This window comes from Notolepis coatsorum (genome assembly GCF_963971535.1).
Source record: "Notolepis coatsorum genome assembly, chromosome: 12".
Classification (NCBI taxonomy): domain Eukaryota; kingdom Metazoa; phylum Chordata; class Actinopteri; order Aulopiformes; family Paralepididae; genus Notolepis; species Notolepis coatsorum.
The window spans coordinates 96339473-96351640 of NC_140176.1; the positions used below are offsets into that span (position 1 = coordinate 96339473).

The 12168-nt window shown below is 42.6% G+C and overlaps 1 protein-coding gene across 3 annotated transcripts in view; it reads left to right on the top strand.

The window, feature by feature from the left end:
- Positions 1-12168, top strand: part of pam (peptidylglycine alpha-amidating monooxygenase) — a 285043-nt gene that overhangs the window by 213338 nt on the left and 59537 nt on the right. For all 3 annotated transcript variants that reach the window (XM_084326103.1, XM_084326105.1, XM_084326104.1), the window contains exons 20-21: positions 8946-9149; positions 11937-12055. In XM_084326103.1, coding sequence (XP_084182229.1) covers positions 8946-9149; positions 11937-12055 — 323 coding nt within the window. The remainder of the gene's footprint in view (positions 1-8945; positions 9150-11936; positions 12056-12168) is intronic.

The window sequence follows — 12168 nt, forward strand, 5'->3', positions numbered from 1 at the left end:
AGCTCAAGTCCCGGGACCTATAGCGAGTGATCGGACCAAATTGAAATGAGCACCAGCTTCCACTTCCTGTTTCTTCCCTGGGCGATCCGCCGATCGGCCACCAGATGGCGCTCTTGAACCATTAGAGAGTTGACAGGGGCTCACCAGTACATATAATGTCTCCGGGGGAGAAATATGATTTCGATCACAGATTTTTGAAATATTGATATCAAAGACGCTGTCCAGCGCCATCGGCAGAATAAGCATGGCGGGGAATGACGTGTTCCAGCGTCTTCGGCGATTAAAGTGTGAAGAACGAAGCATCAGGGCTCGAGGGACGATATGTATTTGGGACGAAAAGAAATCCTCCCGGGAGTCCGGGACGCAAGCGGAGATGTCAATTGAGCCGACTGTATGTATCTTAGTTGACAGTGGCACGGGACACTATACAAATTCCCGCGGTACTGTACTGGCCACCCTCTTCAGTCAAGAGAGCACTGCAACATGCTGCACATTATCAGAGTGGTCTCGTGTTGGTCGCTTAGTTGATCAGCACCATGGACAGCTGCCCCAGATGCCTCTCTCTCTTTCTCTCTCTCTCTCTCTCTGTCTCTGTCTCTGTCTCTCTCTCTGTCTCTCTGTCTCTCTCCCCTCTCTCTCTTTCTCTCTCTCTCTCTCTGTCTCTGTCTCTCTCTCTGTCTCTCTGTCTCTCTCCCCCCCTCTCTCTCTCTCTCTCTCTCTCCCCCCTCTCTCTGTCTCTCCCCCCTCTTTCTGCCTCTCCCCCCTCTCTCTCTCTCCCCCTCCCCCCCCCCCCCCCACACACACACACACTGAATAGATGCTCATTGTTACACAGTGTACTGTACCGCATTACACTTCCTTAACATTAACAATAACCCTAACTATATTCCTAATTCTAACCCTGGCCTTATTCCTATGAGTCAATTCAATGCAGTAAGTACATTGCAACAATGACTAAGTACAATACTTGTTATACTGTCATTGATAAAATTTTTTTTTTTTTTTTTGTCAGGCCACTGAACTTGGAAGCAGGCCAGACCAGTGTTTCTAGTTGCACCAGCGCAATAGTTATATAACCTAGGTGGGGAACAACCAGGAGATCACTGCAACTCACACAAGTTGGAGAACTATCTCTCTCTCTCTCTCTCTTGCTCTCACACACACACAAAGGGAGCCGCATGTGATTGGTGGAGGCGGGACCCTTACAAAAAACTGCTAATCATTGACACATGCTAGCCTGTAATAATCCCCCCCAGAAAAATCTACTTTGCATTTGATATATTGCAAATATATGCCATCACACACACTGACATTTAAAGGGTTAGAATTATAAAATGAATATGTGGTGTTATGATCAGGGCTGAAGTTGAATAAAATATTGTATTTATCAATTACAAAAAAACTGAAAATCCATACAAATCTGTGTTGTTGCTAATCATACATATGCTAGCCTGTTTTTTTAACAATAATTTGTGATGCCATCACAAACACTGGCATTTAAAGGGTACAAATAAAAAAAATGCCTGCACCAGAATGCAGGAAATGAAGTCTTTGTAACAAAAAAAATCCTGGTGGGGGACCCCCTGCTTAAATTAAAAAGTGGCCTGACTGGGGCTATATTTTGCACTATATTTCCTGGCCAGAATGATTTCCCCAGTCCGGCCCTGTTTAAAAGCCTCCAATGCTTATTAGTGTGTGTGCGTTTGAACGTTTCCATGTTTCAACCATACATTTCCATTTATTAAAAAAAAAAAAATGAATATAATTTTTTTTACCTCCTATAATAGTGGGGGTCGCGGCTCTCTGACACTGTTTTTTTTGGGTCGCGGCCTGAAAAGTTTGGGAACCCCTGGTCTAGCCTGTACCCCCCAGACATGTTGCTGGCCCCGTCAAAACAGTATCCTATCAGCCTCTCCATGGGCAGGTTGAGGCGTAAAAGTATTTTATACACAAAAACAGCGTCTCGGCTGTTGTGTCTGGGCCGGGCATTGTAAAAACCCCAAAAGAAGTTCTGAGCTTCCAAGTTGTCATCGGCGAACTGTATATTACACGAGAATTGTTCTTTTCCAGTGAGTGACTTGTGAATTCAGATTCAGATTCCTTTATTGAGCCATTTGTGTAAAAACACATTGGTAATTGTTGCAGCAATACAGTGTATGCATTTTTTTCCTTTCTTTTTTCACAGTAAACGACAACACCAACACAGACACAGGACAAGAAACAGTGCAGTGGAGGATTAATCAATAGAATACATATATATATATATATAAAGTGAAGAGTGCAGTAAGGACTAGTGCAGTGCAGTCAGTGTCATTGTGCCAGTGTCACTTGGGGGCAGAGGGGGAGGGGGGGGGGCCCGAGGCATTGATCAGCCTGGTGGTGGTTGATCAATCAGTGGTTCCGTCAGCGCTCAAGCCAAAGAATGGGCTTTTGGATGCTTTGCCTCTAATTTGTCGCTGAATATCATGGGCAAACAGCTGTAAGATTTCGTTTTGGATGTTGTTGGACATCCAGTTGTCTCTCTTTTGGAGCCAATTCTTCAACTCGGGATCAGACTCGGTGCGCACTCTTTCCATCATGAGCTGCCATAACACCCCATCCCTATTTGCATCACCCCTCAGTGGAAGCCCCTGGCGCCCGAGGGGGGGTATAGGGGAACAGACTCAGTTAACTCTTCAATACCTGATGCTGAGGCTGAACCTGTCGTCTCTGTCTCTCTCTGACATTTATCAGATTTAGTGGGACTGTCACTGGGACCGGCGGGACGTTTAAAAAATAAATCTGATATTTTTCTTTTCTGCGAGTGAGACATTCTGTGCTAGCAAAGTCTGACTACTAGCTCAAATCTACTGACTGCGCAAGCACTGTATCACAGTAGCTCAGTGGTTCGTGGCGCGTGGGAAGGGCGGGAGACGGGAGGTGAATACAATTAGTTGTTTCACCTGTCATTCAATCAGTCTGTGACAGTCTGTCATCACTCGAAAATCTACTCTGCTGCAATCTTGTCGGTTTTACACGTATGATTGTGTACGTACAGTAGTGTAATGAATGAATGAAAACTTTATTTAACAGATTGGAGAATGGCTACAATACAGTACGGCTCAATACACACAATATTAAAATGGTGAAGTGCTTTGAGCAGGATAAACTTATAATATACAGTGTTACAGTTATACAGTTACAGTATATAATATACAAATATATAAATAGTCATTAAAAAAAATATATATATATATATATATATATATATATATATTTTTTTTTTTTTTTTTTATTATTCTTTGCAATAACTGAGGGGGGCTGCTGCCCCCCCCCCCCCCCCCACCCCCCCTTCCAACGTGCCTGCTGTCATTACACAAATAGCTACACAGGAACAGAGAATGTAAAGTGTGACTGTCTGGGTGGGTGGGATGTTCGAGTGGGGACAGATGTTATTGGATTAGATGTTATTTTATCACACACCACACTACTGACACTTTTTGGGTGGCGGTGGAGTGTGGGGATTTTTCTTACGCAATAAAGAAAAATCACTTTTAGCGCTAATGAAATAGAGTAACATAGGGCTGAACTTGAATTGTAATTGTGTACTCACGTTTTGCTGTAGTAGTTGCAATATACCAAAATAATTATATCCCAAAAAATTGGTATAAGCTGGAAAACACTGCGGGTCCATAGCCTGAAGTCTTATGTAGGTAGTACAGGTCCAAATAAAAATAAAAATCCATTCAGAAATGGGTGATTAAGAGTGATTTTAGTCAACTGTGTACAAAAAAAGTTCTCCAGTATTCCATTTCGTTATTTGACGGCAATGCATTCTGTATGTTTTTCACTTCCTGTTTTTCGCTCGTCAATTTTCACCTAGATCCCTGATTCGCACAACCCCACGTGTGGTATCATTGGAAATCGAAATTCGCAATGGGCGAATGATTGACAGTTCTAGAGCCTCGGGAGTCCGGGGTGGTAATCTGACGCTTACGTGTACAAAGTCGCACGCCTGACATATTGGCATGTAACTCGAGAACCGAGTCGAGTGAGGTGGCATTCAAACGGCAACAAATAGGGCTTTCATTCTATATATAATATGTTATATAAGAATGTGGACCCGAGCAGCTAGATGCTCGCAAAGTGCCATGTTCCGCCGGCGGGCACATGGTCCTAAAAAGCGCCCGGGCCGTTGCACGTTATGTGGTTAATGTATTTATTTATTTGACACAATAGCTGCTGGCAGCTACATCTGACTGTTTGTTACACATAGGGACCATTGTTTTTGATTGACCTGTGAATAGTTTTAATATTGTCATTGTTTATGATGTGGTGGGTGATGAGAATACATATAGGAGATGCATTAGACAAACACACACACACACAAATAAACACACACGCGCACACACACACACACACACACACACACACACGTAAATCACCACCATCAGCTGCCAGGAGATAGATGCCTCTCTTGATGGGCAGGAGCAGGTATATGCACACACACACACACACACACACACACACACACACACACACACACACACACACACACACACACACACACACACACACACACACACACACACACACACACACACACACACACACACACACACACACACACACACACACACACACACACACACACACACACACACACACACACACACACACACACACACACACACACACACAGAAGTGAGAGCCGTTGAAAGATTTATGAGGAGTTTGTTTGGAACGAAGGCCTTCTCAGACACTGCTTGACATATGGAACGCATTTTGAATTCTTATGGATTTCCCCTCTGTAATATTATGCCAATGTTTTTGTGCTGATGCCGTGCGGGGGGGGGGGGGCGCAGAGCCCTCTTTATTACCCCCGGCGCCATACATCACCGTGCTCTCCTCCCTGTAAATCTCTCACCCAAGGACTCTCGCTGCACAGGAGGCGAGAGGTCTTTTTCTATTCGTTTTCTGGTGAAGTAATGTGGACTAAGAACTCGGGAGGCTAGAGATGGATGTTTATACGCTAGTGTGTGATGTGAGAAATGTGTTTGTTTATACGCTAGTGTGTGATGTGAGAAATGTGTTTGTTTATACGCTATGCTAATGTGTGATGTGAGACATGTTTGTTTATACGCCAGTGTGTGATGTGAGAAATGTGTTTGTTTACGCTATGGCAGGGGTTCCCAAACTTTTTCAGCTCGAGACCCAAAAGAGAAATTTGGTGTTTCCCCAGGACGCACTTACAAAACTTACAAAACTTACAAAAATACATCATGAATTGCCATAACATACATTTATAAACTACTGATAAAGAACACAACAAACCATGAATTTCAAATGTATATGAAATGTATTTATTTAATTATAAAAGTACATCACAGCAATAATCAGAGTGTAATGTTAAGTTGCTCACCACCTCATAACATATGTACATACAATTTTGTAACACTTTTAAATGAACAAACATGTTCTACTCTCCTTTCTATTTCTCACCCCTTTTTCAACTCTCCATTTCTTATCCCCTCCCTCCGTCCCTCAACCTTAAACCCCAACATTGAGCAACGTTCTGATTAATTTGTACTGACTTATTTAAAAATTATACTGCCCTGACATCATGCTAGAAGGGGTATAATATCTCATCTATGGCACAATGAAATCTAATGAGAGGTATGTGGCTGGTTGAAGTTTTCAACTGGTTGAAGTCATGCTGAGCATTTAGTCTGTTTCTGTATTTGTTTTTCAGGTATGCTAGAGTAGAAAACCCAGATTCACATAAGTATGTGGTGCCAAACTGAATCAACACATCTACAGCTTTTTTACGAATAAAAACGGGTCCGCACCCCATTTTGGGTCGCGACCCAGAGTTTGGGAAATGCTGCGCTATGCTAATGTGTGATGTGAGACATGTTTGTTTATACGCTAGTGTGTGATGTGAGAAATGTGTTTGTTTATATGTTAGTGTGTGATGTGAGAAATGTGTTTATTTATGTTAGTGTGTGATGTGAGAAATGTGTGTGTTTATATGTTAGTGTGTGATGTAGGGCGGCTACGTGGCGTAGTGGGCAAGGCGCTCGCCACGAAATGCTGGAGACGCTGGGCTCGTCAGTTCGAGCCCAGCGCTCCACATTTGCTTTCAGTTTAGCTGGTCGTCCGTACTAATACACATTGGCCGTATTAGGGGGTGGGAAACTGATGAGTGGGGATCGGGCGTTGTGGACAGTGACTCCTACAGGTCGGTTGGTGCGCCTGCGCAGTAGAATCAGGAAGTGTCGGGGGCAGCGTGAGCCTCCCATGCGTTACTCCTCGCCACTGAGAGATCGAGCTGCGCAGGTGAAAAGATGCGACTGCTGTTACCTCAAGTACCGGAGGGGACTTGTGCTATGTATGACTTAGGCTGCGGTTACACCTTTCGTTTCATTTTCGTATCATTGTCATACGCGTTTCGCCGCGACGTCCTGCGCCTCGAGTCACACTTTTTTTTTTTTTTTTTTTTTGTCACCTGAGCACACTGATGTAGTACACTGCCAAAGCAGTAGGTGGCAGTAGGTGGCGAACATGAAGGCAATTTCAACCAATCAGAACTTGAATGTGCCAATACACTTCCTGGAAGCTCCAGCAAAGAAAATGTCAACAAGGCAGACGCCTATGGGCGCCACCATCTTGCCTATTTACTCAATGCAGCAATTCTTTTTCAGCAAAGCCTAATAAAAGTGCAATAAACAAAACGGATACATTCACTGTGTGTTCTGCCTGTCATTTGTTGATGAAACAAAACTAACATCAACACAAGTGACCACCAAGAGCGGATAGTTTAGTCTAAAAAAAGATCGGTAGCATTGTTAGCTGCATGCTAACGTCAATGGAATTTGCCATTATAACAGTATAGCATTGTGGCTAGAAGCTAACGTTAGCTCACGCTACTTAGCCAGCACCAAACTGATGATATCGGGAGCTATCAGTGGTTAGATAACATTAGAGACAACGCTGTGTGTATTAAACAAAGGTGAATAGATGACTGGGCCATTTTGTTTAATGCTTGTTAAGTTGAAAGAGGAGCTTTGAGCTAACAGGGTTTGATGGCTAACACTAGCTCATGTTATCCAGTGGCAGTGCCAATCGGTAATGCTAGCAGAATGAATGGATGTAAACTTTATTTAACATATTGCATATGGGTACAATACAATACGGCTCAATACAAACAATTGTTAAGGGAATGCAGACTGTTGTAGCTTGGACTGGGGTCCTTATAACAATAACTTGACAACACATAGTAGCTGCAGCTATTTGGTTTGGGACAGTGTCACCGGAAGGGCACGCAGATGGTATCTACTGCGCATGGGCGTTTTCGCAACAACGGCTCCGTGCAGACTACACGCTGTTGTCGGCGCGTATTTTAGCGTTTCTCCAAAACGCAAACACAATTTAGCGTTTCAGCCGTATCCACAAAAAAACGCCAAAAAACGCATTTCTGTGTAATAGGGACATGAAACGTATTCAAAAACGTATAAAAAACGCCACAAATACACTAGTCTAACCATGGCCTTAGTCCACATTGCAGCCGGCTTGTGGGAGGCAAGAAACAGCGTCCGTGACAGGGGAGGGTTGAATTGGATGATACGAAATTGGGATGGGAGAAAATATATAGAAAATGGGAGAAAAAGTGGATAAAAAAAGATTTTAGTGTGTGATGTGAGAAATGTGTTTGTTTATATGTTAGTGTGTGATGTGAGAAATGTGTTTGTTTATATGTTAGTGTGTGATGTGAGAAATGTGTTTATTTATATGTTAGTGTGTGATGTGAGAAATGTGTTTGTTTATACGTTAGTGTGTGATGTGAGAAATGTGTTTATTTATATGTTAGTGTGTGATGTGAGAAATGTGTTTATTTATATGTTAGTGTGTGATGTGAGAAATGTGTTTGTTTATACGTTAGTGTGTGATGTGAGAAATTTGTCTGTTTATAAGCCGATGTGAGAAATGTGTTTGTTTATACGTTAGTGTGTGATGTGAGAAATGTGTTTATCTATATGTTAGTGTGTGATGTGAGAAATGTGTGTGTTTATATGTTAGTGTGTGATGTGAGAAATGTGTTTATACGTTAGTGTGTGATGTGAGAAATGTGTTTATCTATATGTTAGTGTGTGATGTGAGAAATGTGTGTGTTTATATGTTAGTGTGTGATGTGAGAAATGTGTTTATACGTTAGTGTGTGATGTGAGAAATGTGTTTATCTATATGTTAGTGTGTGATGTGAGAAATGTGTGTGTTTATATGTTAGTGTGTGATGTGAGAAATGTGTTTATATGTTAGTGTGTGATGTGAGAAATGTGTGTGTTTATACTAGGGATGGCACGATACCTTCTGCCTGTCCTCGCGTTTTCCGGTGCAATGCGCGGATATTTAAAAAAGCATTGGTAAACAAACGTAGTGCTGAAAATATACACTTTGACTGCTGTTTTGATCGGGTCATGTTCTTTACTCTTGGCTACATTCGGAAAAGAAACACAACATTGTACTTATTTGGAATAGCCGTGTCGGAGATAAAATGCCGGTTTGGCAACATGAATCGAGGCTGATCGTGGGAAGGAAACCTACATTTTCAACAACAGAAAGGGGCTGGTCGTCCTGCACAATAAATTCTGTTATTTTCCGTTATCAGCTTTGCTTTGTTACCGTCTGCAGGGAGCTTCTCGCGCTTCTGAATGGTTTCCAGTGACGTTAACTCCACACACACCAGCGGACTAGAGAGCGCTAGTCCACTTCTCTCCGTGCTCACGGCAGATCAGCAGAATGTGTCAAGAGGCCCGCTGCCACACACAGCACTTTATTCCCCGTAGATATCGGGGACCATTCAGCCTGAAAGAAATCCGAAACACTCTCGTGTCCCACTAGGTTCACCCTTTCTCTTCTTCTCCCTCCCTCCCTCCCTCCCTCCCTCCCTCCCTCCCTCCCTCCAGGCTCTTCAGACAGGAGGAAGCGGGTGCCGTTCTTCATCCCCCACAGCCTGGTTTACCTGCCCGACCGCCAGGAGCTGTGCGTGGCCGACAGGGAGAACGGACGCATCCAGTGCTTTGTCGCCGATTCCGGTGAATTCGTCAAGGAGATCAAGCGGGACGAGTTCGGCGGGGAGGTCTTCGCCATCTCCTACACCCCGGCTCACGGTCAGTCGGGGCCGCGTTTCTTTTGGATTCATTCACGTATTTGACGGGGTTCGCACAAGGTCCTTGAAGTGCTTAAAGCGCTTGATTTCTGACACAAAAAAAAAAGTCAAGGCCTGGAATTCCTTGAAAACAGCCCATTTTTAACAAGGTGCTTAAAAGGTCCTTGAAATTTAAATCAACCATTCACATTGAAGTTTTGTTCATTCATCAGGGCTCGAGATTGCGACCGATTTGGGCGCATATGCAACCGAAATTGTATCTGTGCAACCTCAAAATATAATTGGGAGCATTCGTGCGAGTGCAAATAATTGTTCTGGTGCGACCTCCTCCTCCTCCCCTCGTCCCTTTCTCTGTACATTCGCTAGTTTGTCACTCAGTATGTGCCAGTGAGTTGACAGTGACCATTCTAACCAATCAAACGTGAGCTTGACGCACACACACGCTGCTCGCAGTGCCCTCCCCCTCACATTCGCACCGAAGATAGCAAGCGTGCAGGTCCTCTTTTAACACCAATGAAGCATTAAACAATGGCCCAGTAAACTATTCACTTGTCTAACGTTATCTAGCTGGCTAGCTACTGATAGCTCATAACATAATTTAAATTCGTTTTGCAGCTGTGGCTAACGTTAGCTAGCTACCAAATCTGCCTGGCTGTTGTGGATTTGGGTAGCCAGCTAGCAGCTAACATCAACTCAACATCAACACTCTGTTGACACTGAGCTTGTTTGCCGACAGCAATGCAACAAACAATATGGTCCGTGTGGAACCCTGATCCCCAACACATAGTTCCGTGTGTGAATTATGTTGAGCCACCACAAAATATGAATCCAAAGTTTAATATAGTAAGAATAATACTAGGCTATATTATAACATTACATTAGATTACATTAGCAAAATGCCCTTTTGACATGTAGCCTACATATTCATAATCATGAAAGTTTATTTGGAAGTATTTTATATTCTGTACTTAGTTTTAAAGTGGTCAGACAGTTCCCTCTGTGTGTAATACAGACAGTCTTCACACATTCATAAATAACACTTACAGAAAAGCTTATTGTGCACTGTAATACGTTTTGTTCAATGGGGGATTTTTGTATGTAGTGAATACAGTGAAACTGGTATTTTTGCCCAAGGTTATCGTACCCTCAAAATGTCATACCTGCACATGTCTAGTTACACTATAGGCTACACTACTAGGACTACACTATACTATAGTTTAAGGCTACTTTCACTGTTTTACTGCATTACAGTACTGTTATATTATCGTTTTTTTTATCAATAAAACAAATATATTACATATATATTGTTGGTGCTCCTTACATTTTGGTGGGTGCTCCTAAATTTTTGCTGGTGCTCCCAACTTTTTGAAGTTGGTAGCACCAGTGCTAACATGTAAAAATGTTAATTTCGAGCCCTGTTCATGATAAAATTATTCTGAATCAAGAAAAAAAAAATTATTTAAAGTGTAAATAAAGTAAAAAGTGTAAATTGTCGGAAATTGGTTTTAAGCCATAAATATTGGATCCGATAATTTTTCTATAAAAAACAGCATTTAAAAGTGAATTATATCCATTTAAATGCCCTTTTAAAATGAAAAAGAGTGCTTAGGAAAGTACTTGAAAGTCCTTGAATGTCTGTGGGAACCCTGATTTGAACATTCAGCTTCCTCTCAGTATTACGGTATTGTCGAAAAGATCACCCATCGATCCGATTCATTGTACGACAGATGATGTCAGACTGTGAACGAGACTGTGAGATCCTTTAGTTTAGTTTAGTAGTCATCACACAATACAATATACACAATCATTTAACATGCTTTGATTCAGGCAGTGACTGAAAAGGTACAGACTGAAGCATAATTCTTATATATGCCTGTCCTATATTCTTAACAAAATTAAGACTCAAACAGTATTCTAATGTTTGTAATCTTCAAAAATAGCTATACAAACCATTTTCTTAAAAACCAAAAGTGAATGACTCATTCTTAAATGTATATCAGCATTGTTCCACAAGTTAACCCCCAACAATAGAAATACACCTCCTTTTAATCCCTTTCTTAGCTTTTTGAACAGTAAATTTACAAATATCTCTCAAATCATATTTTCTTTCATGTATTGAAAAATGTTTAGGAGATCTTAACACCGATGACCTAATTATTCAATCCAGGTTCCAGAGCGCCACACAGTGAGCTGTTCTTTGAGCTAATTACGTCGGAGGCCCCTCTGAAGCCTCTGTGATGCTTTCATGTCACGTCGCTGCCGTGTGGAGAGAGCGCTTCAAAGGGGATATCAATATTTATGCCGTATGTGTTATGCAAATGTGTGTGTGTGTCTCTGTGTGTGTGTGTGTGTGTGTGTGTGTACGTGTGTGTGTGTGTGTCTGTGTACGTGTGTGTGTGTGTGTGTGTGTCTCTGTGTGTGTGTGTGTGTACGTGTGTGTCTCTGTGTGTGTGTACGTGTGTCTCTGTGTGTGTACGTGTGTGTCTCTGTGTGTGTGTGTCTCTCTGTGTGTGTGTGTGTGTGTGTGTACGTGTGTGTGTGTGCGTGTGTCTGTGTGTGTGTGTGTGTACATGTGTGTCTCTGTGTGTGTGTGTCTCTGTGTGTGTGTGCGTGTGTGTGTGTGTGTGTATGTGTGTGTCTGTGTGTACGTGTGTGTCTCTGTGTGTGTTTACGTGTGTCTCTGTGTGTGTGTGTACGTGTGTGTCTCTGTGTGTGTGTCTCTCTGTGTGTGTGTGTGCGTGCGTGTGTGTGTGTGTGTGTGTGTGTGTGTGTGTGTGTGTGTGTGCAGGTGGTCTGCTCTACGCCGTGAACGGGGAGCCTCCATATGGACGCTCTGCTCCTCTCAGAGGCTTTGTGATCAATTATTCCACCAAGGAGATCGTTGATGCCTTCAGCCCCGATAAACAGGTGAGACGCACGTACACACACAGAAATATCGTTTTATTGTTTTATTAGCTATCTGAAATCATATTTAATCAACCGAGTCTCCCATTGGTACAGCAGCCCCTACAGGAGCTCAG